Genomic DNA, 25,769 nt, shown 5'->3' on the forward strand with positions numbered 1-25,769 from the left:
AGAAGTGTTTTTATTTGAATTTAAATTGACAAGATGCCCTAAAACATCTCATTCTGAAATGACCAGACTAAAATCTCTTTATCTAAGAATAATTTGAAATAAAATGAATACGGTTTTTAGCATTATTTGACAAGCTAACAAACTTACTTTAAGATTGAAGTCTGAGGATCTTTGTTAAAAGTAAACCCAACTTTCTCAATCTCTCCACAGGCAGGATGACAAACCAGCCGACAACTAACCAGTCCAACACAAAAAAGGAGAAGGAGAAAGAGGAAAACGCTCGAGATGACAACACGGACCTTGCATACAAAGATGCCGGCCACTGCAGCCGTAACACCCACAACCTGCTGCTCGGACTCACTGTTCTTGGTACAAACCCACTTTACAGCTCAGGCTGCTTCACTGTGTTATTGTGCAAACAACAAGTTTCAGCTTTTACTTCCCATACTGCCTGCTGAGTGGCTAGTTTGTTGTCTTTTCCTTTAAATCATGTTTTGCAGCAAATGTTGCTTAACGCAAATCAAGATGTACAAACTCTGTGATCATTTTCCCACAAGACTTGTGCCGGCTTGTTGTTGTCTTTAGCCTGCTTTTGTAAACACTTAGCTATGTTTCGCCATAGCTGCATTCTTGTAGGAAAAAAAAAATCCATGCAGAGCTTGAGAAGTGTGTTATTTTTTGTCTGTAATTTGTCACCAAGATTTAAACTCAGATATGAAGCCGTTTACATTACGGTAGATGGCTCTCATTAGTCAGAGTTCCCTTACATCCAAGATGTAAAACAACTGGCCAGTGACTCCACTCAGAGCCTGTAAACTACATGGACAATCTGTTTTGTTTTATTTTCTACTTCTTCAGCTAAACAGGTGTACAATGATTTTAATTCCTGATTTTTGACTCGGTTGAACAAGTGAACAGAGACATAAATTTCTCTAAGGACTTCTGTTGAAAACTAAACCACAAAAACTTATTTTTAGAAACTTTCAACATTCATATTAGCCCCACTTCTGGAAAACTTTAGCTACTTCTTGCTGTCAAACAAAAGAAAATGACTAAGGAGTGTTTATGATTCCTCAGGTGTTGTCATGGGAGCGGTGTTTGGGATGCTGCTGCGCTACATGATGGTGAAAGACACTGCCGCCCTCACCATGGTCTCCTTTCCTGGAGAAATCCTCATGAGGATGCTGAAGATGCTCATCCTGCCTCTAATCATCTCCAGTCTTATCACAGGTGAGACAAATCTGCTAAAGTAAAAAACAATGGCTTCAGTTAGGCTATTTGAACTTTAGAGGTTGATATCTTCTTACAGTAAAATTATTATAATGTTCTTGAGACGTAAACCAACCAAACAAAAATAACATCACACACAGATAACATGTCATTTATCTAAAACAAATACATTTTCAAGGGAAAGAAATCTATTGGAGAACCCATCTGACAACATGAAGTAGGCTAAATTATCTAAAAGAGCTTCACATCATGTTTTGTTCCAAAGAAATGCAGGAATATATAAGAAGTAAAGTTATTGACAACATCTGTTAGTTTGGAAAGGGTTGCAAAGCCATTGCTAAGGGCCTAATGAATTGGCTTTGTTGGTTGATAACCAAAATTTCATCAAACTTTATTCGACTGAAAGTTTACAAAACAGCGTAGTAAATTAGCACAATTCATTTAGAGGAAGCTAATCATGCTAAATGTTTTCAAAGTTAGCAAAAACGCTAAAGCACCAAGCAAAAACATAGGTCTAGTATTACCACATTAGCAGATTAGCTAAAATGTGCTAAACGCTAAGGTGCTAAACAAGACACCAGCTATGCTGTTAGTACATTAGCAAATTAGCTAAAGTTTTTCCGCCACTGTGTAAGCAAGCAACACTGAAAGCCATTTTCCACAAATATTGGATTAATTACCCTGGTTAATGTTAGCGTTCATGATTCAAAACTAGGAAATAAATTAGACAAAAATGGAGAGTTCCTAGTTTGTTAAGCAAAACAACAAAAACACAACAGTTCATGTTATGAATAGTAAATCATTTTGATAAAGTCTTTTGAGAAAATATTTTGTCGATAATATACTTATTTTTCATGAAATACATAACTTAAATCATCTTTTTAATATACTTTTACTATTTTTGATAATAATATTAGTTTTAATGATTAAAAATGCCAATGAAGCAAAATGAAGAAGCTTTAGTCTGCTTTTGTAAACAGTATATTTCTTCACTTATTTTCACGTGTCTGTGCTTCTGTTGATAAAATAAAACACACCCCATGCACATTTCTATAAATACTTTCACCACACCCAGAGTGAATAATGGAACTGTTTACCTTGCTAGCAGAGCTTGTAATCCCTTTACTCGGCGACTGGAGGGAATCTCTGCGGATGAATCAGGATGTTTCCGTCATAGTAAACTTTAGTCACTGAGGTGCAGTTTTAGAATTGCATTATATGCTGAATTAAAGTGTCCAATACAACCAGGCATAACAGTGGCTAGTGCTAGTTAGCGTACATGTTTCACAGGTGAGATAAATCGGTAGCCATATGCTTTAAATCTATATAATTTCTATAAAAAGTACCAGATTTAACACAGATAGGAATAAATCTTTGCCCTACTTCTTGTTTTTTTTTTGTTTTTTTTAACAAAGCAGGACAATTGTTTCATAAACTCTGGCTTTTGGGTTAGCTTTGGGTTTCCCTGTTGCTACTACATCACTACCATAAGCGGTAGGGTGGAGATAACCTGAGATTGCATTTTCTGCTTGGTGCGTGACCAGAACTGAGCCCGTATTCAGGCTCATTTGCCTAATTAGGTTCTTAAGAATTCAAGTTCCTTAAAATTAAATGTACCATAGCAAAACAGCTAATTAGCAACAGATGCTGCTAGCAAGGTTAAAAGGCTTAAAATCAACCTTTTGTAACGAGAACACAGTTAATAAACCAATAAACTCTTTGAAGCCTTGGAGGAAAAAGTGTTTTTTACTTATAAGCCTACAAAATATTTAAATATGCAACTTTTAGTAGAAATTTCCCCTAAAACAATCCCACCACGGCTAAGTAATTTTATTTGTCCTGGAATATTTGAGTCATGTTTAGAGACATGGCACCATTTTCAAAGTCTTCTTTGTGACAGCTGATGGGTACCAGCGGGCGAAGCGGCATGTGGCTCGGGTGGTCACTGAGGCAAAAACCCGGGCGTGGGAGGAGTTTGGAGAGGCCATGGAGAAAGACTTCCGCACGGCTTCAAGGCGATTCTGGTCCACCATCCGGCGTCTCAAGAGGGGGAAGCAGTGCAGCACCAACACTGTTCATAGTGGGGATGGTGTGCTGCTGACCTCAACTCGGGACGTTGTGGGGCGGTGGGCGGAATACTTCGAAGACCTCCTCAATCCCACCAACATGCCTTCTGTTGAGGAAGCTGATCCTGGGGACTCTGGGTTGGGCTCTCCAATCTCTGGGGACGAGGTCGCCAAGGTGGTCAAAAAGCTCCTCGGTGGCAGGGCCCCGGGGTGGATGAGATCTGCCCGGAGTTCCTTAAGGCTATGGATGTTGTAGGGATGTGTTGGCTCACGCGACTCTGCAATATCGCATGGACATCGGGGGCAGTTCCCCTGGATTGGCAGACTGGGGTGGTGGTCCCCCTGTTCAAAAAGGGGGACCGGAGGGTGGGCTCCAATACAGGGGGGTCACACTCTTAAGCCTCCCTGGTAAGGTCTATTCAGGAGTCCTGAAGAGGAGGGTCCATCGGACAGTCGAACCTCGGATTCAGGAAGAGCAGTGTGGTTTTCGTCCTGGTCGTGGAACACTGGACCAGCTCTACACCCTCAGCAGGGTCCTGGAGGGTTCTGGGAGTTCGCCCAACTAGTCTACATGTGTTTTGTGGACTTGGAGAAGGCTTTCAACTGTTTCCCCAGGGGGTCTTGTAGGGGGTTTCTCCGGGAGTATGGGGTACCGGGGCCTTTGATACGGGCTGTCATGTCCCTGTATGACCGGTGTCAGAGTCTGGTCCGCATTGCCGGCAGTAAGTCGGGCTCGTTTCTGGTGAGAGTTGGACTCCGCCAAGGCTGCCCTTTGTCACCGATTCTGTTCATTACTTTCATGGACAGAATTTCTAGGTGCAGCCGAGGTGTTGAGGGGATCCGTTTTGGTGGCCTTAGGATTGCATCTCTGCTTTTCGCGGATGATGTGGTCCTGTTGGCTTCATCGGAACGTGATCTGCAGCTCTCGCTGGAGCGGTTCGCGGCCGAGTGTGAAGCGACCGGGATGAGGCTCAGTGCCTCCAAATCTGAGGCCGTGGTCTTGAGCCGGAAAAGGGTAGAGTGCCTTCTCCAGGTCAGGGGGGTTGTCCTGCCTCAAGTGGAGGAGTTTAAGTATCTGAGGATCTTGTTCATGAATGGGGGAAGAAGGGAGCGGGAGATCAACAGACGGATTGGGGCAGCGTCTGCTGTGAAACGGGCGCTGTACCTTATCTTAAAGTATTTTTGGTCTAGTTTCTCAGTACACTTGAAATAAGACAAATCTACCTTAAAAAAAACTTCTTATTATTAACTTGTAAAAGTTAATAATTCCTTAATATTGATGAAAAACTATTTTCACTGGAAGATAATTTCACTAATTTCATTTTTTCCATAAGTGAAATAATGTCAGTGAAACTAGAACGTTTTCATCAATATTGAGGAATTATTTACTTAAAAGAAACTCTTATTTCTTGCTGATAAGTTCTCAATTAGTTTTGTCTTATTTCAATTGTACTAAGAGATTTGTTTTAGAAACTTGGCAAGATTTTGTGTTTTTGCAGTGTGCTCAGAGGTTTGGGTCATTTGATTCAGTGCAGTGTGAAAGGAATCCACAGCTGAAAATAAAACAAATGTTGCAATTTTGGTCCCCAATCGAACCAAGTGTACCAGACTATCAGGTGTGAAAACACCTTAAATGGGAGCCATTCTTAAATAAAACCAGACAAAATGAAGAGTTGTCTTCAATAATTGTAAATCCACTGGCTGTGACCTCCAGGTCTCGCCGGTCTTGACGCTCGCTCCAGTGGGAGGATGGGAAGCAGAGCCATGGTGTACTACATGTCCACCACTGTCATCGCCGCCATCCTGGGAGTCATCCTGGTTCTGGGAATCCACCCGGGAAACCCCAAACTGCGGAGCAGCGCCACGTCCTCATCCGCGAAGAACCAGGAGGTCAGCAGCCTGGACGCCTTCCTGGACCTGATCAGAAACCTGTTTCCTGAGAACCTGGTGCAGGCCTGCTTCCAACAGGTACTAAACACGTCTGGTTTTCAATCAGAGGGTAGAATATTCAGAAAGTTTACTCAGATCAGAGTAGCAATATTTCATAAATGTAATTGAGTAAATGTAACTAGTTACTACTAAACTACTAAATGACAAGGCAATGAGAAAAAGTGCAGCTTGATTGCAAAAATTGACTCTATTCTTTAAGGTTTGCAGAGCTGCTTCTGGATAAACCATAAAACTTCTTTAGTTTTATGGCCTATTTAAAGTAAAGACTTCAAGTAGGCCATGATTTCCAGCACCATGTTTGGAGAAAACAACAGAAAAACACTGTGTACCATTTGTCAAGCACGGTGGTGGAGGGGTGGTCATTTGGTCCAGACCTGGGAGCATTCTAGAGTCAAATGTGAGTTTGGTGCAAACTGGGTCATCAACAGAGCAAAGTCCAGACCTCACGCTGATTTAAATCTGTGGAGTGACCTTAAGAGAGGCAAACCTCAATGAAGCGAAGCATAAGCTGCTTATGCAAGTCGTGTTCTCTTTTTTTATAAACCGTAGTAGTTTTCTCTTTTAAAATGCGCTCTGCCACATCTGCACTTATCTCAGTGAGGAATCTGCTGGCGAAAGCTGCCAAATCAAACCTCTTTACTTGGTTTTTTCCCATGGTAATCCATCCGTTGTCTTTCATTTCTCCCCCAAATACCGCTCCTTACATTTCTGTTTTACTGCTCCTTTTGTGTGTAAACATCAGGGATTCATTAGTCATAAAAAGGCTGAATGTTTAAGTGGGGAGAAATCTTCCTTCCCCTTTCAGCCTTTTTGACTCTTTTATGTCTCTTTGTTGTCTTTTATGTTAAAAGCTCTTGTTCTCCGTTTGCCTTCTCTTTAAAGGTGACCTATTATGCTTCCTTGAACACGTTCGGATTGGTCTGCAGCCTAGACAAAACATGTTCATTACTCTTTTTTTACATAAAGCCATTCTTAGATAATGCGATTTTATTCAGAATGAGCTTTTTTGGGGGCTTTTTGTCACTTTAAACATGAAAATGGCTGCAAACAGATGTGCTATTATACAACTGTACATCTTTGAAAAGCAGAAGTGGAGCCTTCTGCACATCCAAAAAGAATGCAGTAAGTGGTTTCCATGGCTACGTTCAAACGGCAGCCTGAAGTGACCCTTATGCGACCTTTAACTGATCTTTCCATGACAGCCTGAACAACACAGATCTGATTTTTACAAATCTGACCCAGGCCGTTTGGATATGTGGTCCTAAATCTGATCCACATCAGAGCTTTTCTAATTTATCTTGAGTCTGTGCGGCCAGTTCGTGTCCAACCTGAACCTCATTCACATGTGGGAGCAGGAAGAAAAGCACCAACCACGGCGGACGGTAATGTGCTGGCTCCGACTGGACTTTAAAATCACAAAAACTGGACTCCACCCATGTTTACTTCTGGAAACACTGACGTTACAGCGCCCACTACTGCACATTCGGGACACTTTCAGGTTGTTTGCACACGAGAGATCGCATACATTTGGAAATGTGAAAATCGGATTTCACAAACAAATCTGAATTGAGAATTTGCAGTGTGAACGTAGCCTACAGTCAACAACACCACGTCTTTTCCAGCAGCCATTATGCAGCGCACACAGCGGTAAAATCAGCTGAGCAAACATGCTGGGGCTCCGCTGGGGCATTCCACTGGGGTTGCTAGGCAACGGGTTGGGTTTTGCAGGGGTCATTAGTTGAGGCTCAGTTCCTGCTGATTTGTGACAGTACATTGCAAAAAACTTTAATTTTCCCAAGTATTTTTGGTTTCCAGTGTAAATATCTTAGAGCACTTGAAAGAAGACAAAACTAACTTACAAGTTATCTGCAAGACGTATGAGGTAGTTTAAATTAATAATTCCTTAATATTGATAAAAGTTACATATTCCATTGGCAGATTATTTTACTTATGACAATAATTTTTCCCATGTTATAAGTGAAGTAATCTGCCAATGGAAAAAGTAATTTTGAATTATTGACTCGTGTTTCTTGCTGAAAAGTTATTTGTTAATTAGTTTTGTCTCAATTAAAGTATAATAAGATATTTGTGCTGGAAGCTAGACCAAAAACACTTATTGCTCTGTACATTCAGAAGAATTTTGAAATGGTTATTGTCCAGACACCAAAAATCATTAAATTATTGCCAAAATCAGCTGAGTGGGTTTTTTAAGTGCTTGGAGTCTTTATAGAATCAGACCCAAAAATGGAAGCACAAAAATGTGTGAAACGTAAATTTTGCGTAAAAATGTAAGTTTAAAGTTAATTCTCCAGCTGCTGAGATGTTATGAGCCTGAAATCCTCCTGTAGGTGCAGACGGTGTTGAAACAGGTGACGGTGACGGCACCGAACCAGACCGAGCCGGTGGTGGTGAACAGGAAAAAACTGGAATACAAATGGGGCATGAATGTTCTTGGTGAGTTCATAGCTACCAGGTTCTCAGTCTGCGTGCGTCTGCTCGTGTTTATTTTGGCAGTAAACTAACTCCTCTGTTTGCTCTTCAAGGCTTGATCGGCTTCTTCATCACCTTTGGGATCTGCATGGGCAGGATGGGCGAGCGTGGGAGAATCATGTGCGACTTCTTCAACATCCTGAATGAAATCATCATGACGATGGTTTCCATGATCATGTGGTCAGTATCTGCTTGCAGACACGTGTCTCTGGTTTTGCTCCCAGACGACGGCTTTGCTCTGATATTGGGAAAATGCCACACAGAAGGTCAGCGGCGGGCGGTGACTAATGTTTACAGGAGACAAATTGTGGGAACATGAAGACTGAAAAGGAAAGGAAGATGGAGAGATTATGTTCACTGCAAAAACACAGAATCCTACAAAGTTTATTTTTTATCTTAAGACACTCGAAATAAGACAAAACTAACTTATAAGTAACTTTTCAACTTGTTTTATGTCAATATTTCCTTAATATTGGTTAAAAAGTGTAATTCCACTGACAGATTATTTAACTGATAACATGGAAAAAATGTCTACAAGTGAATTAATCTGCCAGTGAAATTAGAACATTTTCATCAATAATAAGGAATAATTGAGCTAAACAAGCCTCTATATCTTGCTAAAAAGTTGCTTGTTAGCAAAGGTGAGTAAAAATTTCACAGTAGCAATACTTTAACATATTTTTACTCAAGTAAAAGTAAAAAGTACAGCATAGTAAAAATAATCCCAAAAATAAATTTACGAGAAGGCCGACTTTGTAACTGTCTTTATGTGACTCTGAAGCCTCAGGTCAGAGGTCAAAATGACACCCAGATTTCAGGTCTGATCATGAGTTTGCATCTGTAATATTTAGTCTACAGTATATTTCTCTTTAGACCCAAAGATTATAACTTCAGTTTTAAGCATTTATTTACCTAAACGAAGTTTTTACATCGATTTGAAAAGTTATTTTAAAATTAATGTTGTCTGATTTGAAGAGAATTAAGATATTTGTGGTAGAAACGAAACAGAAATGCTTGGAAAGAGTTTGTGTTTGTGCAGCAGGGCGTGTTGGTGAGGGACACGGACAGATGGAAGGAGTTAGGGTCTGGAGTCTGTGGTATGCTGGGGAGTAGCAGGAGCCATGTAGCGGACTCCCAGGGGAGCCGGGGTGGAGAATCTCCAAAATGAAATGGATCCACCAGCGGGCAGAGGAGCAGCTTGGCGGCGGGGAATAAAAGGAGAGGAGTTGTTGAGAGATGCGTGTGAAAGCAGGACTTCAGAGCAGAAAACACGAGTTGAGGCTTTGCAGGACTCCGGATAAGTCGCGCAGAAATAGACGATGAAGTGGCACTTAGAGGAGGGATGGGAAAGGAAACGGGAGACGGAGGAGAAACGCCAGCTCTCACTGTAAAAACACAAAACCTCCCTGGTGCTTGAACCACAGGACCAGATTAAATTAACTTTTGTTTACATGTAAATTGTAAGAAATTAAATTTTGTCTATATTTTTGCTAAAAATAAACATATTTTTCAAATAATTAAATAGGAAGTGAATTCAGAAACCAGATACCTTCAGCTTTTTCTTGGGTTAATTTTGGTTTTGGCGCTTATAAAGCCGTGACCTTTGACATTTAACACCAAATCTTACCAAGTAATTTCAGCTTAGTTTCTGGTGGATGATATCTTGAAATAAAACAAAACTAATTTTCAAGTTCCACCACATATAGGAGTTTGTTTTAAATGAATAATTCCTTAAAATTTATGAAAAAGTTCCAGTTCCTCTGGCAGATTGACTGAAAACATCTGAAAAATGTTTTAAGTGAAATAATCTGCCAATGGAACTAGAAAGTCACCCTTAAGGAATTATTTACTTGAAACAAGCCTCCTTATCAGGCTGAAAATGTACTTGTAAGTTATTTTTGTCTTATTTAAAGTGTCTTAAGATATTTACACTATAAACTAGATCAAAAATACTTAATAAAATTTGTTTTTTGCCGTGTTGTTGATGTTACAACATTTGAACACTGAAAAAACACCAAATCTTACCAAGCATTATTTATATTGATGGAAAAAGTACTTTTTTGGAACAAACTCAGAAATGTTGATGTTGTTTTGAAGAATTTTAATCTTAATCTTAAAATTAAGATCAGTTTTTTTGTTTTTTTTGTTTTTCTATCTACAGTAACTCTACTACGTCAACGTACAAAAACTAACTTGGAAATAACTTTTCAGGAGGATATAGTAGATTGTTTAGAGTAAATAATTCCTTAATATTGATGAAAAACCTCTAAGTCCTCTGACAGATTATTTCATTATAACGTTGGAAAAATGTCTTGTTAGAAGTTACATAATCCGCCAATGTACTTATTTTTAAAACCAACATTAATGAATTGTTGACTTTTTCCAAGTGTATTAAGATACTTGGACCGAAAATCCTTAAGATCTGTCGTTGCTGCAGGAGACAAAGTCTTAGTTTTACTGTAAGTCAAATAAGCTGCCAGTGACACCAGGTTTTTTTTTTTACCAATACTAAGAAATTATTGACATAAAACAAGCTCCAATATCTTGCTAAAAAGTAACTTTTAGTTAAGTTAGTTTTTGTACAATTACTTAGTTATTGTAGATAGAACAAAAAGGAGTAAATTTACGCCAATAATCAAAAATTAGTTTGAAAAATCTTTCAAATTTTCTCCAAATCAACAGTAAAATTTCTGAGTAGGTTTTCATCAATATTAAGGAATTATTCAGTTAAAACAAGTTCGTATGACTAAGAAACGAGACCAGAAATACTTGGCAAGGTTTTGTGTTTTTACAGTGCATGTGCAGCTGGACTCCAAAGGAAACTGTGTCCTGTTCGCATCACTCACTCAGCGTAAACATTTTAGTCAGGGCGAGCCAAACACAGACTCCTCTGTAAACAGAAGAAAAAAACGCCTCCATCCAGCCGGACGCTCCAACAAAAGGCAACTGTCCGGGATTTCAGCGTTGCGCAGCTGACCTGCAGCCGCAGGCCGGCGCTCTGATTGGCCCAGCCGCAGGGGGCGGAGCCTGACGGCCAGCTTCGCTTTAAACCGGATCTCCCAGAAGAGCGGTCTGAATTTATGAATGGGAACAACTGTGCTGCAACGCGTGAAACCAGAGATCCCAGTATGAGTCAGAGGAAATGCTCCACTGGGGGAGAATTGATCAAGAATTATTCTGAATTTTACAGGTGGAAACTCACAGATTGAATTATTATTGGAATAAAATCAGGAAAATGTTGATTTCAAAGCACCAAATTAGCTTTTAGCTACAGGATCATAAACTGGAGTGGAAAATAAAGTTTTTTAATAAACCGATAGTTGAAAAAAAACGTCATTTAGTACACAGGTGCGTTGCACCGGACGGACGGACGGATGGTGGTTGGATGATGGTTGGATGTTTTGATGTTGGATGAATAGATGTATGGATGAACAGATGGTTGAATGACGGATGGATGGATGACAGTTGGATGATGTTGGATGTATGGTAGGATGGTAGTAGGATGGATGATGGTTGGATGGATGTTTGGATGATGGCTGGACAAACAGATACATGAGCAGTTGGTTGGATCCTGGTTGGATGACATTAATCCCTCCTTCCTGGTTGCTCAGGTATTCCCCCGTCGGCATCGCCTCTCTGATTGCTGGTAAAATCGCCGCCATCGGTGACCTTGAGATGGTTGCTAGGCAACTCGGGATGTACATGGTGACCGTCATCGTGGGCCTGGTGATCCACGGCGGCCTCATCCTGCCCGCCATCTTCTTTGGCATCACCAGAAAAAGCCCATTTGCTTTCTACTCCGGCATCTTCCAGGCCTGGATCACAGCTTTGGGGACCGCCAGCAGGTACGACCTTCACACGTAAAACGACCTTCACGTTTCAAACGACCTTCACGTTTCAAACGACCTTCACGTTTCAAACGACCTTCACGTTTCAAACGACCTTCACGTTTAAAACGACCTTCATGTTTAAAACAACCTTCATGTTTAACGCGACATTTTACGATAAAAACTTCCAACCAAAACCATCTGGAAGTTGCTATCTGATCTGATCTTTGATTTGGCCTTAAACTCACTGTCTGCAACCACAGTACACTCTAAAAAACTATTCATGCTGTAAAACTTAAAATAAAAGCATTTTTTCACCTGGAGAAACTTAAGTTGTCTACATGAACACATTTCAAAATGAAAAAGCACCTCAACTTAACATGAGTTTGAATGTTATTTGTTTGCTTAAGGAAAAAAATTATTACAACCACCAGAAAAAAGCAAGAGAAATAGAACAAAAATCTGAGGTCGGTTACCTGATCACAACTTTCTTGTTTTATAGTGTTTTATTAATACAGTCAGAGGTAGGTAGAGGATCCAAAAATAGTACTAAAGTAAATCTACATCAGCTTATTTTTACTCAAGTGAAAGAAAAAAGTCCAAAAAACACTAAAAAAAAGTATTTGGTAAAAATTTCACTGAATAACTGATCAAAACATAGGAAGTTTATTTATTTCTTTTTTTAAATCATGTCATCAAGCAGATCAAAATATAATGTATGTGTAAATTTTGGTTATTTTAAGGACCAAGATGAAAATAATTTATATAAATAATTAGGGCTGTTGTAAACGAATATTTTAGTAATCGAGTAATCTATCGATTATTCTTACGATTAATCGAGTAATCGGATAAAAAAAATTTCTAAAATGAAATATTGGTAAATCTGGCATAATACCGGTGTTACTATCAGATATCAATGTCAGTCCAATTTTTCATATTTGAGCATCCCTAACAGTTGCTTTATTGTAGTTTAGAAAACTAACCTGTAACAATAATAGCTCACTTTCTAAGTTAACCAGAAGAAAAGTTATAGAAAAATCTTAAATTATATTGAATTTAATAACAAAGAGGCAGGCTCACAAATATGCTTATAAAAAATGTCTACAATCCAGCTTTTAGTTTATGTATTCATCTTCAGTGAGTTTAATAGATTAATTAAACTCACCTTGCCACCTAACCTGTCACGCTTTGGGTTTGAAAATACGGGAAATGCCGCCTGGAGTGGGAAGAGAGGGCGAATGAACGAACATGGGGTGGAGGGGAGGAAATAGACCAGCGGACTGACGAACCGTTAGACCGGGGGACGAACACGGGGGAAGCAATACGGGATATTTACGACACCTTCACTGGTCACACTCAGAAACTCATCTACCAGCCATGTACGATGCGCTCCGCCACCCGTTTCTTCAGACCGGGATATGAAATTTATTGTGCGGTTCGTCGGTAAAGCTACATTTACACGGTAAGCATCAGCTACTCAGTCGCCCGCCCTGTTCAGGCTATCCGCTCACCTCAGCGCTCTTCCCGCCGTTCGCTTTCAACCAGCAGCCCCGGAGGAGAAATGCTGCCGTACTCCAGGCATTCCCCCAGTCATTTTAAGGATGCTTATTGGTTCCCCAAAAAACGATAAAAAGTCGGGCATTATCATCAATCAATAAAATCCCCACGGGCCAATCTTGAAGATTGGACTTTATGCCGCTGAGACTTAGCTTTTGTCAACAACTCAGAGGCGGAAGTGAGAGCTCCGCGCAACGCAAATGAAGTCCCGGCCGGAACACGGTGCGCTAACTAATAAAACATAAATTAACGAAGCTTCGAGGCAGGTAAATTTTCCTCGAGGAATTTTAGTAATCGAGGTACTCGAATCATTCGAGGAATCGTTTCAGCCCTATAAATAATGTAATTACAAATTCAGGCTGAACAAACCAGGTCAAGTTCCACTTTGGTTGCTAGGTAACGGGCGGAACTCTGCTGTGGTTGCTAGGTAACGGGCGGGACTCTGCTGTGGTTGCTAGGTAACGGGCGGAACTCTGCTGTGGTTCCTAGGTAACGGGGTGGAACCGTGTTGTGGTTGCTAGGTAACGGGGGGAACTCTGCTGTGGTTGCTAGGTAACGGGAGGAACTCTGCTGTGGTTGCTAGGTAACGGGGTGGAACTATGTTGTGGTTGCTAGGCAACGGGGCAATGCCTGCAGATTTGTGACGTTACATTCCGAAAAGTTTTTGAAACGGTTCATTTTCCAGACAAAACACATAAAGTTATTGCCAAAAATTGACCCAGTGTTTCTTTTTTTTTCAAGTGCTCGGGTTGTTTTTAGAGGCAGTAGAGTGGGAATTGTTTCTCAAGTTGAGCCAACAAACCATGTATTTCTTTAGAGTGTATCACTACGTGTGAGTGCCGGCTGTCAGACAGATCCCAGGTTGTAAATGTCTAAGCCTCCGGCTCTGGGCTGGAAATCTGCTGGAACCAAATGTCGTTCTGGCACATCAGCTGGGTTTTAGTGAAAATCGGGTAATCCTATCAACGTTTTCTCTAATTATATTATGAGCAGAGCTGAGCAGGGCCAGGAATCAGACTCCTTTAACTGAGGGACTGAAACAGTGACCGGCAGCAGCTGTCAGGAAGAGGCTGTCACCCGACTCAAGTTTCTGCCGCCTTTTATTCGTCTTTACCCCTTCACCTTTCCTCCACACGTCTGCGCTTATGTCTCACACCACCTGTCTGCATATTTTATGACTCTTTGCTTCTCATCTTCAAAAATCTGTGCTGAATTTTACATGTTGTTTTGTTTTGGTGTTTTTTCAGTGCGGGGACGCTGCCGGTCACTTTCCGCTGCCTGGAGGAAAACCTGAAGATTGACAAGCGTGTGACTCGCTTCGTGCTGCCCATCGGCGCCACCATCAACATGGACGGCACAGCGCTGTACGAGGCGGTGGCTGCCATCTTTATCGCCCAGATGAATGACATCACACTGGACAGCGGACAGATCGTCACCGTCAGGTAGGCATGAAAGAGGAAGCTGCTCAGGTTACGTGAACCCAATCAAATCACGCTAACTGGAGGCGCAACGACAAGAACAAAAATATGGGTTTTGTTCAAAAATCAAACTGTCTGGGCAAGTGAACATTAATCAGAGGCTTATTCACATGAACCCTGGTTCTAGATTTTAAATAAACGATAAAAGAAGTTTCTAAAGGCTTTTGTCAAAATGAAAAATCAACAGCTGCCTTTCCGTTGACCTATAAATTGCAAAAATTTGACTTACAAAATAAATTTGCTTAATGGAAATATCAATTTTGAAAAAAAATCACGTTGCATTAGGATCAGGTAGTTTTTCAGCTGTATTGGAAATTATTGTATTTCACAAAATTGCTATGGAAACTTTTTTTTGCATCACACGAGTCACACGATCAATAATCAAATATCAACACCAAACGACGAAGAACAGGAAGTGGAAAAAGTTTTTTTATTAATGAGTTCTTGTGTGAGCAGACTTTTCCACGTGTGATTTTAATCTAATTTCTTATGTAATGGAAACGCCATAATTGTGTTTTTTAGCATTAATGGAATATCGACAGTTTTATGCACACAAGTGATGAAAATGAAGCCACTGCTGCACAAAACCTTCTGCTTGGTTTTGTAAGAAAATGTGAAAAATGACCAACAATGTTGGAAAACATTACAAAGAAAATTTAGACAGACCTGCAACTATAGGAGGGCGAATCAATCCAAAATATCATCAACCGCCGCAGCTGAAAATGTAACAGATAATGTAACAGCAATTTGGTCCCAATCGAACCAAATCTACTGAACTATCAGATCTAAATAGAGTAAAAATGGAGGTGGAGCAGGAAGTGGATCAAACCTCATTAATGTCTCAGAATATCCCAGTCAGAGTTAAATCCAGTATTGACTCGTGGCTGGAGGCAAATTCACCACAAGGGTTTTTTTTATTTGTCAAATATAAATATTTGAGAACACGATTCGTTTTCCTTCCACTTTGTGTTGGTTTCTCATGAAACACATTGAGGTCTGTGGCTGTTATTGCAGCAAAAGCATTTCAAAGGGGATAAAAGCTTTAGCATAAACAATAAATTAGATCCTTTAAGATGTTTGTGTTGTTTTTTCAGCAACGTTACAAGCTGCAGACTGGATTTAAGTGTTTGCACAACATGTCACATCAGTTTTTATGTGATTCTTGTTACATAAATTTTGCTGGTAAATCTAGTTTTTCAGGTTTTTCTGTATGGATTTTCCTGCATGTTAAGAATACTTCAGATTTGTGGCCATTATTAATGTGTTGGGTCAAAACAAAACCCAGTTGGACCCAAAAGTCTTTAATTTAAGATGGTATAAACAGCCTGTTGCTGCTTTTCTTGTTAAATTTTCTGCTTTGAGGTATAAAATCTGCTGCCAAACTCCACGTCTGTCCAGGAATATATATTAGTTTTTAGCTGTTTCATTCAGTGTCGCTTCCAGAAAGCAATTTTTATAACCACTTTACACCACATTTGGCTCGCTGCGCTGACCTAAGAAAGTAGCCAGGGTTTCATTTTGTTCTTGTTTTTTTCACAAATCTTTTTGCATTTATGCTAAAGTAGAACCATCATTACTCAGTTTAAACATCTCACTTCTAGCTTTAGCTGTAGCTGAAGGGAGCGGCCTGCCACACAGAGCAGATCACCAACGGTGATAACAGACAGCGCAGGATTAGCTTAGACAGCTTTAAACGGGAGGTTTGGCTGAAGCTTTGGAAGTGGAGAGCATCTGTGAGATTCTCCAGTGAGGTGAAGCCGTTTTCCTCTCACATACAGACGGACGGCGCTTTTTACCAGCTCTGTCAGAAAACTTGGCCTGGCAGCTTCTACAATCTGTACTTTGTTGGTTATTTATCGCAGATGTTCGCTTAGATCTGCACATTTCCAGGCCACCTGTAAAACGTTTCTGCCTCCAACAGCAATAAAACCAGAGTTAGATTTATGGATAAACGGTCAAATCTCATCGTAATTCAAACTAAATTAAGTTTCAATTCAGAAATATTTCACTTATACTACAGAGAAATTAAATGCCCTAAATCATTTTGTCCGAGTCGTTGTGGGCAGGAAGGATCTCCAGTAGCAGTCAGTCTTGCAATCTGAGGAGGCCTCTGACTGAAGACTAAAGTGTGTCTTCACATCGGATTCTCCACCACAGTGGAAACTTTTAAAAGCTGCGTGAAAACTCTTTTTTAATCTTTGGCTTTTAACCAGCAGGAGTTCTGATCTGAAACTGTTTTGTTTCCTATGGAAGTTTAGAAACGAACTTCTGGGAATTCTGGGAAAGTCAGAATTTCCTGGAATTATGACTTTAAATTTAGAAGACTAAAGTCAGAATTCTGAGGAAAAAAATCTAAATTTTAAGAAAAAAACAGAATTCTATGAAAGCAAATCTGAATTTTGAAAAAAAAATAATGAAAATTCTGAGAAAAAAGAAAATCCAAATTCCAAGAAAAAAAATTTTGTTCTTATTTTTCAGTGGCACTAATCGTCTTCCATAAATTTAGAATAATGCATCTACACCAGGGTTAATAAACTTATTTTGATTTTTTGCAATGTGTTATTTATTATGACACGCTTAGTTATTTTTTTTTTACTTTATATGTTTATTTTAAGTGTATAGCACCAATGTGTTGAGTTTTTTCCAGTATTAATTATAAATACAATCAACCAGAACAAACATTTCCTAACATATTCTTAATTAACTCGTTCTGATATGGCTGTCAGCTGTTTTTCACTCATTTTCTTTGTGATTTCTGTGAAAATCCTCCTGACAAACTATTTTTTCTGCTGCGACCAGAAACAGAATTGCTCAGGAAACAGTGCGGATAAAGCTGTAAACGCAAACAGCTGGAGATTTAGCCTCACATGAGAGCTAAACGCAACGACACCAGGGTTGTAAATTATATTAATTGCATAGTTTTACAACTAAAACGAATCTTTTGCTGCTCTTTGTTTGCGTCTACGGTTCTGTTCAGATCCTAAAACAAAAATGTAACCAGATAAAACTCATTAATAAATTTCTCTCACAGTAGCAACATTAATAAAGTGTCAAAGGTTGTTTAGGAAAGTAAATTAGCTCAGATATTCCCAGTGCATTCTGCATGAAACATTAAGTTTGCTTATGAATATGCATTCAGTTGAACCAAGTCTAAACAAAACACAAGGCGTTTTTGGTGAAGTTGCATGACTAAAGCAGATTATTATGATATATGGAAGAGAGCGGTGGAGTAAAAATCTGAAATGAATGCAGTAAAGAAGCAATCAGACATTTTTTCCCATGTCTGAGGTTTCGGCTGAACATTAAGTCTTAATTGGAACCAGTCTGCTTGGACGGGACTCAGCTTGTTATGGCTGCGGGTTGCAAATAATGCCCAGCACTTTGAAATTGTTTATTGTATTTTTTTTTTCCAACAATGTCTGTTCACCACTAAATTCCACAACGCCAGTTTTGAAACGTGCTGGAAAGCGTTTTCTTCTGCTCTGAAATATTCCCCGCATGCTGCAGGCGGTTGGAGAGAAACGGAGACGCGACTCGGATTTCTGACGGTTTGTGGCGAAAGAAAAGAAAAACGACAAAAACGGATCATCACAAGTAAATTATTACAGTTATTATGATGCAGAACGGATCAGATTCTGTAGAGAGGAAACAATCCTGGAGGAAGAGAAGTTTGGTTCTGTTTTCATGTGACGTCGCTAATTTAGCAAAATAAAGTTAATCTGAGTGAAAACGGCAGCGGCATCCTGTGGGATTCTGACAGAGAGGGAAATAATCCATCCATCCATCAAATTTTTTTATTTATTTATCTTTTATTTTAAAAATTTATCTGTTATCAAATATTGTAAAAACATGTAGAACAAAATCATATTAAGGTGTTTCAAGTTATTTACGTATAAAATTCATTTTAAGTATAAAGTGAATTTTTTCCTCATCCTCAGTAGCATCCAGGCCTTTATGGGCTCTTTAAGGTTCATGAAGTAACGTCTGATGCGGCTTAATGGCCGCCATTAAACTGTCTGAACTTGCTGAGTCAGGGTTTGTTTCTCTCCAGAACGCGCTGACTGGCTGAGGCGTTTACTGTACCATTAATTCGCTCTGTTAAATGTTTTCTGACAGCTTCATTCACTAATGTTGTTGGAAATTCTCCACAGAAACGTTCGCTCGGTGTTTCTTCAGTTCATACGTTCTCACGTGATGCTGAGTTTACAGGAAAGCTTCGAGCCAGAATAAAAATTAGGTGGTGATTGAGGCAACAGTTTTCCTTTGTGAACAAACGGAGTTCATGTTAGGTGACAAACAAATTTAAAGGTGACCTACTGTTCTAACTTGAACATTTAGGATTAGTTTATGGGCGATACAAAACATGTTTTTGCACAACATCATTCTTGGAGAATGAAAGTTTCACCCCCCGACTCAGTTTATACTCGCACATGAAAATAGTTGGAAACAGATGCACAGTTATACAAAAAACATCTTTGAAAAGCATTAGTAGAGCCTCCTGCACAACCAACAAGAATGCAGGAAGTGGTTTCTGGATGGTAAGTCAATAACAAAACAGTCATACTGCGGTAAAACCAGCTGACCAAACATGCTGGAGATTAGGACACTTACTGTGTCGTTTATCATTTATTGTGATCAATATCTAAAAATTTAGATTTATTGTTGTCATAATAAACTCCAGAAATTGTCTTGTTTTGTCAGAATTTGTTTTGCTATTTTCTTCACTGCCTATTCAATGAGTGTCAATGAATTTGAAAGTATGATCAAACGCAGTTACTGTGTGCAGCTTAGTGACACAAATTTCACTTCTTTATGCGTCTGTTCTCCCAAAGAAGTTAATAATTATACACTAAAATTATGTTATAATTTTATCCCTTTGAGATCTCAAGATAAGAAAGGCATTCTAAATAAAATCTCGTTATTTTTACTATAAAGGATTTGTTTTTAAAGAGTAGTGTTGGTGTCTGTTGTACCATAGAGTCACATCTACCTCAAACAGATAAATATTTATTATCCCCACTTTTATTGTTATCACAATAGTACCAAAAAACATTATGGTAAAACTGTAAGTCCATATCGCCCACCACTAGCTGGAGTTCACTTCGGTTGCTAGGTGACGGGTGGAACTCTGCTGGGGTTGCTAGGTAACGGCTCACTGCCCATGGAATGTGACTTAATAATCTGGATTTTTGAAACAGCTAATTTTCCAGACACCAAAAAGCATCAAGTTGTTACCTGGTTGTTTTTTCTAAGTTCTTAGGCTGTTTTTGGAAGCAGCAGATCCAAATAAAAGTACAAAAACCTGTAAAATGTGAATGTTTCCACAATAGGTTCCCTTTGAACATATTACCTAGTGTTCTCTTAGTCAGGCGACCATGTTTCTTTTTTCAGAATTTAAAACGTTCTTTTAAATTCTGGCAGTATGACGGCCACCCTGGCCAGCGTTGGAGCCGCCAGTATTCCCAGTGCTGGACTGGTGACCATGCTGCTGATCCTGACCGCTGTCGGCCTGCCCACTCAGGACATCAGTCTGCTGATCGCTGTCGACTGGCTGCTGTGAGTAAAGGAGTCTGGTGAGCAGGGAATGAAAATATCAAATCATCTGCAGTTATTGGCTCAGAGACATTTCTTAGTACGTTTTGTTTTGTTTTGTTTTGTTTTGTTTTGTTTTGTTTTATGCAGTCATGTAAACTGGCAAGGCTAAATTTGAACAAACATTGGATTCAGTGCGGAGGACAACAAACAATGTTTTTTCTGCAAGATGTCTGGATCAGAGATTTGAGTACCATTCAACAAAGTTCCCACAATGCACTGCTGGAACTTTGGCCCTTTTCTCCTGACAGGTAGCCGTTTGTGAATTCACACAATAAAAAATACTGTAATAGAGAAAATGATGTGGGTGTTTATTACTCAAAGTCAAATGTCAGAGTTCCAAACTAAATATTTAATTTGAGAGCTAAATTTGTAATTTACTAATTATTTTTCAAACTAAAGATTTAGTTAATACTGTAAATATTTAGTTTGTAACGTAAATATCTAAGTATGAGGTAAATATTTAGTCTATAAACTATAAACTATTTATTTGAAAGTTAAATATTTAGTTTGCAAACAAACTATTTAGCTCCTGGTTAAATATTTAGCTTTATAATGTAATATTTAATTTGAAAGTTAAATATTTTGATTACAAACTAAACATTTGGTTTTCAAATTAAATATGTAGTTAGAACTATTTAATTTCAAACTAAATATTAGAATTAATTATTTTGAAATATTGATTTGGGTTGAAATATTTAAAACTAGCTGTTTTAATTTGAAAACACAATTATCAAATTAAATATTTAGTTAGAAAGCTAAACATTTTATTTGAAAGTTAAATATTTAGTTTTCAAACTAAACATTTAGTTTGCAAACAAAATATTTAGCTCCAGATTAATATCTGGAGCTATTATATCTGGAGCTAAATCTGGAGATATTTAGCTCCAGATTAATATCTGGAGCTAAATAGAGATATTAGAGATAATATTTATCTCTAAATTTAAAAATTAGTTTGGAACTCAAACTAAATTCATACATTTGTAAATGAACAGCATGGTGAAAGTGTGACTCTGAAACATGAACATTTTTTCATTCCGATAAACTAAATAAATCAAATTATTGCTGTTAGTTTTTTACTGTGTCTTTACAAACGGCTCCCTGTCAGACGGATCTGGTCAAACTGACTCAGGTTTTCTGTCTGACTTTCTCACACACACCTTTTGAGACTTTGACCTATTTTTGTCCAAGCTTTTACCTGATGGTTGATGATGTCGTTTCATTATTTCCACTCACTGCTCTGTCATCATGATGTCATCGTTTTACAGAAATAATGATGCTGCCACCCCCGTTCTTCACAGTCAGGGTGTGGTAATCACGCTTTTCCCACTACATTCTCCATTGTTATTATTTCCAAAACATTAACAGTAAAATTTTAAATGCGTCTGATTTTTTAAAATAATCCTTTTAGGGTCACGGCTTCTTCCTCTTTGAGTGGCATTTCAGCTCATGTAAATACATATTTCACCGTGTATAATGATTCTTTTACCAGTTTTATCTAGTCTCAAATTGTTATTTTTTCATTCATTGGGCTAACATGACTATGAAACAAAGCCTTGTTAAACATTAAATATAAATACATTTTCATTCTTTCTGACCTAAAATAGAAAATGTTTAGTCTGATTTAATGTAAAACAGAGAAAAAAAAACAGTTATGTGCCCTTTTGTAGTGTTTGATATGGGTTGTGTGAACTAGTTATGAGTAGTCAGTATCTTTCCAGAGGCAGCCAATAAAATCAGGGGATTATTTTGGAGATCAGTGGCATTTACAGACATTTTGGGGATTAAAAAAACTAATTGATTTATTTTAAGTGCATTTTACCATTTTTTAGGATTATTTAAATGACTACATTATTATAAATTGATGAAAAGGTAATATCTAAGACATTCTTGTATTTTTTTATTATTGCACCAAAAAAATCAGAAATTTTGAGATTAATCTCAGAAATTGTTTTAGAAAAAACAAGAACATTTCTTAGTTGAAAAGTCAAAAATGTACTAGAAAAACCTCAGAGATTTTGAGATTCATCTTACCGAGTTTCAAAAGTAGAAAATTTTGACTTTTGAAACTAAATTCCCACAATTTTTCTAAAAATTTCTGAGGCTAATCTCAACAGAAATTCTGTCTCATAACAGTATTTCAAAACTGCTGTTACAAGAATAAAGTCGTAATAATATGACTAATAATTATTAATAATTTTAGGATGTTATTCTCATATTCTCGTTATTCTTCATTTTTTTGTGGCCCCAATTCTTGGTTGTCAAAATGTTTTTGTCAGGCAAACTTACAGAAATGTGTGGCATCAGTAATACAGGCATTTAAATCCAGAAATGCTAATTTGGGCCACATATAAATACATAGTAAAACAAAATTTGAAAAGGGCACTTTTTCTCTCCAGAGGAACAGGTACCGGCGCTCTAGCACCACCTAGTGTCTATCTGTGTACATCTCTGTTGGCAAAACCATGATTCCACTTCCTGGCTGTGTTTCTGCCAGTGACCGAATGCGAACCTCAATCAACGTGGTTGGGGATTCGTTTGGCGCCGGGATCGTGGATCATTTATCGAGGGCCGAACTGGCGGAGCTCGATGCAGCGGAAATGCTCCCGACAGAGGAGGAGCTGGACTTCATTCCTCCGCCGCCGATCCTCACCGAAATGGACCTGGTCGACCCGCTGAAGCCGCCGGAGCTGCCGCCTCGCTCCCCTCGCCCCCCGAAGATGAACCATCACAGCAACGTTCTGTCCCAGTCCCAATCCGCCACCTACTCACCTTCCTGCTCCGTCCGATCTCCGTCTCCTCACTCCGTTCGCTCTCCCTCCCCGCGCTCCGTCTGCTCCCACTCCCCTCGGCCTTTCCGCACTCATTCGCCTCGCCTCCTCTGCAGGACGGAGCCGGGCTACTCCGCCCTGCCCAGCCACGACAACCAGGTAACACTGAGACATGACTTTTACCACCTTAGGGCCTCCGTAGACAGAAAATACAATAAAAAGAGGAGGAAATTCCACCAATAAACTCAGAAATTTTGAGATTAATATCAGAAATTTGTTTGAAAAATTAGATTTCAAAGCTTGAAAATTTTCAAAAAGAAAAAAAAAACATTTTTAGACTTTGAGATTAGTCTTAGAATTTTTTGAGAGAAAAAACTTGGAAATTTGAGTCAAAAGTGAAAATGTTTTGACTTTTGAAACCAAAAATGTTAAAAAAAAATTTCTCAAAAATGAAAGTTTTTTTCTAGCAGACTTTTGAAGCACAGAAATTTTGTTGTTTTTTCTAGAAAATTTCTAAGATTTTTTGGCAGAAATTTTCTCATTTTTTTTCATTTCTATGTAAAATTGCTGTAAATTTACATTCTTCACAGAATGCTTTGATATGTTTCCCTCTGCTTCTAGATTTCAACGTTACCACGCGGCTACAGAGAGCGGGATCGGGACCGGGAGCGGGGGCGCGACAGGATCCGCGACAGAGAGCGGGAACGGGAGCGGGAGCGGGAACGCCTGAGGCCAGAGAGCGAAACGGAGGAGGAAGAGGACAGAGAGCGAGTTCTGGGCGAAGTGAGCGACGGCGAGGAGAGCGACGACACCGCCTACGATCGGCGCTGCGCCATCTCACCGAGCGATTTACCGTGACGACATCTTGGTCTGTTTTGGTTTTACGACACGTTTCCACTTTCAGCATGAAAACCTAGAAAATCCAGTAGAGACTCAACGCAGAAACTCACACAAGCTGCGTTTCCATGACGACCGGCCACAAAACTTTGACATTCCACCTTCATTCCTTCCTTTCTTTCTTTCCTCCCTCCATTCCTTCCTACTTCGTAAATTTGCCAGAAAAAACTTGGAAGTTTTCTGAGTTTCAAAATTCAAACATTTTTGACTCAACTTTTTGAAATATTTTCATTCTCAGTTTCTGAAATTAAACTGAAAACTTCTGAGATTTTCAAGAATTCCTTCCTTTTTTCTTTTTTTTATTCCTTCCTTTCTAGACACATTTTTAAATTTAATTTATTTTATTGTCTCTTATGCATTTAATAAATTAAAGCTGTCAAACATATCAGAATCTGTTCTTGTAAGAAAAGTTTTTCTTTCCTCCAGTTTCCAGCTGCAAACGTTTCTGCTTATCAAGTATTTATTGATCTGATTACAATCAGATCTCAGTTTATTTAGATTTATCTGCCAGAATGCTGAAAATGTAAATTTAAAAGCATAAAACGATGAATCCGTCCAGCAGATGTTATTTTTCTACACCTTCCTGAATCTCTTCCTTGGTAATAATGTTGCTCAAATCATGTGAGGTTTGTACATTTATTTATTGTGGTTTGTGTGTGATGCTGTTTTAATGTTGTACGTTTAAATCTATTGGTATTTTATTCTGATTTTGTCATTTAATTTCTGTATGTCGATCGTCATCCTTCACCCCTAAAGTCCTACATCAGATTCACATCACCAGGTTCTGTGTATATTATAATAAAACCTTATAGATTTATTTAAAGTAACTGTGATTCGTTTGTTTTATTTAAAAAAAAACATCTTTTGCAATCTGCAGGAGGATTTGCTGTCAGAAAGGGGTCAGAAAAATCCCAGAGACAAAGATATTACAGGATGAACAGAAACAGAGGCAAAGTACGCACGTCACACAACACACAGCGATATGAGCGCGTTTAATCCGCTCAAAGAAGAGCCAGAGACGGGCGAGGGGACGCCGAGGGCGGCAGATGGCCACAAAGACGTCAATGGTTTTCATTCTTCCCAGACAGCATAAGGCCAGGCCGCGCCGACGCCGAAAAGAATCTGAATCACACTTTTAAAATCCTAATTTAATGAAGAAACTGAAATTTTTACGAAATATATTTGGTCTAATTTTTAGTTCAAACATCTTGGTTCAGTTGAAATAAGAAAAAAATGAACATACAAGTAACTTTTTTTTGTCTTTTTTGTCAGATTGAACGAGTGGAGTCCAACGTCTCGCCCTGCAACCGACCGGATCCATCAGAACCTCAATAAATGTATCGGATGAGGACGGTTTCAGTCGGGTTTGTTGTTTTTTTTTCATGTCTGCTGAGACGGGCTCCGACTGCTGGTGAACTAAAGTTAACTGTCTAAGGAGTAGACAGTGGGTGATTTTATTCTTTTTTCACCTCCAAGAGAGAAAGTAAATAAAGTAACTATCGGGAGATAGTGGGTTTTGTTCTTCTTTCTCTCCTAGAGAAACAAAGTAACCATCCAAGGGAAGATGGTTTCTAGCATTTCTACACCTCCAAGGAAAGAAATCCAGAGGAGAGACGTCTCACTGAAAATATGAGTTCAGGAACCTCAAAGAAAAGTTCGGAGCGGCCTGATCCTGGGCCCAGCACTTATATTTATGACCTAATGGCAAAAAAATTAAGAAAATGGGAATGACAGTTTTGCATGGTGAAAACAGAATTATGACTTTCCTAAAGGACAAAGCTTGAGTGTAAATCAATTGAAACAGATGCAAACACAGCTTGATGAAAAATGGATATATAAAAAATGCGGGCCACACTGACAACGCGGGTGCGCTTCCCCTTTAAGACAAAGGACTAGCAGAACTAGAGGGCC

General features: G+C 38.9%; 1 protein-coding gene across 1 annotated transcript; it reads left to right on the forward strand.

Moving 5' to 3' along the window:
• The first annotated feature begins 210 nt into the window (after window positions 1-210).
• On the forward strand, window positions 211-24,668 carry slc1a9 (solute carrier family 1 member 9). The gene is made up of 10 exons (XM_015000179.2): window positions 211-369; window positions 1,078-1,230; window positions 5,011-5,264; window positions 7,595-7,700; window positions 7,790-7,916; window positions 11,348-11,581; window positions 14,368-14,562; window positions 20,020-20,154; window positions 22,688-23,120; window positions 23,583-24,668. The coding sequence occupies exons 1-10, from the start codon at window positions 216-218 to the stop codon at window positions 23,817-23,819; spliced, it is 2,028 nt and encodes a 675-aa protein (XP_014855665.2). The 5' UTR covers window positions 211-215; the 3' UTR covers window positions 23,820-24,668.
• The last annotated feature ends 1,101 nt before the right edge of the window (window positions 24,669-25,769 follow it).

This window comes from Poecilia mexicana, unplaced genomic scaffold, assembly GCF_051168715.1.
Source record: "Poecilia mexicana isolate PSO_F unplaced genomic scaffold, ASM5116871v1 scaffold_8, whole genome shotgun sequence".
Classification (NCBI taxonomy): domain Eukaryota; kingdom Metazoa; phylum Chordata; class Actinopteri; order Cyprinodontiformes; family Poeciliidae; genus Poecilia; species Poecilia mexicana.

Excerpts from the sequence above, each read along its gene's own strand:
- slc1a9 (XM_015000179.2), top strand. The coding sequence starts at position 216 with ATGACAAACCAGCCGACAACTAACCAGTCCAACACAAAAAAGGAGAAG. Across the intron at positions 5,265-7,594 it reads TGCAGGCCTGCTTCCAACAG|GTGCAGACGGTGTTGAAACA; the intron begins GTACTAAACACG and ends ATCCTCCTGTAG. Across the intron at positions 7,701-7,789 it reads ATGGGGCATGAATGTTCTTG|GCTTGATCGGCTTCTTCATC; the intron begins GTGAGTTCATAG and ends TTGCTCTTCAAG.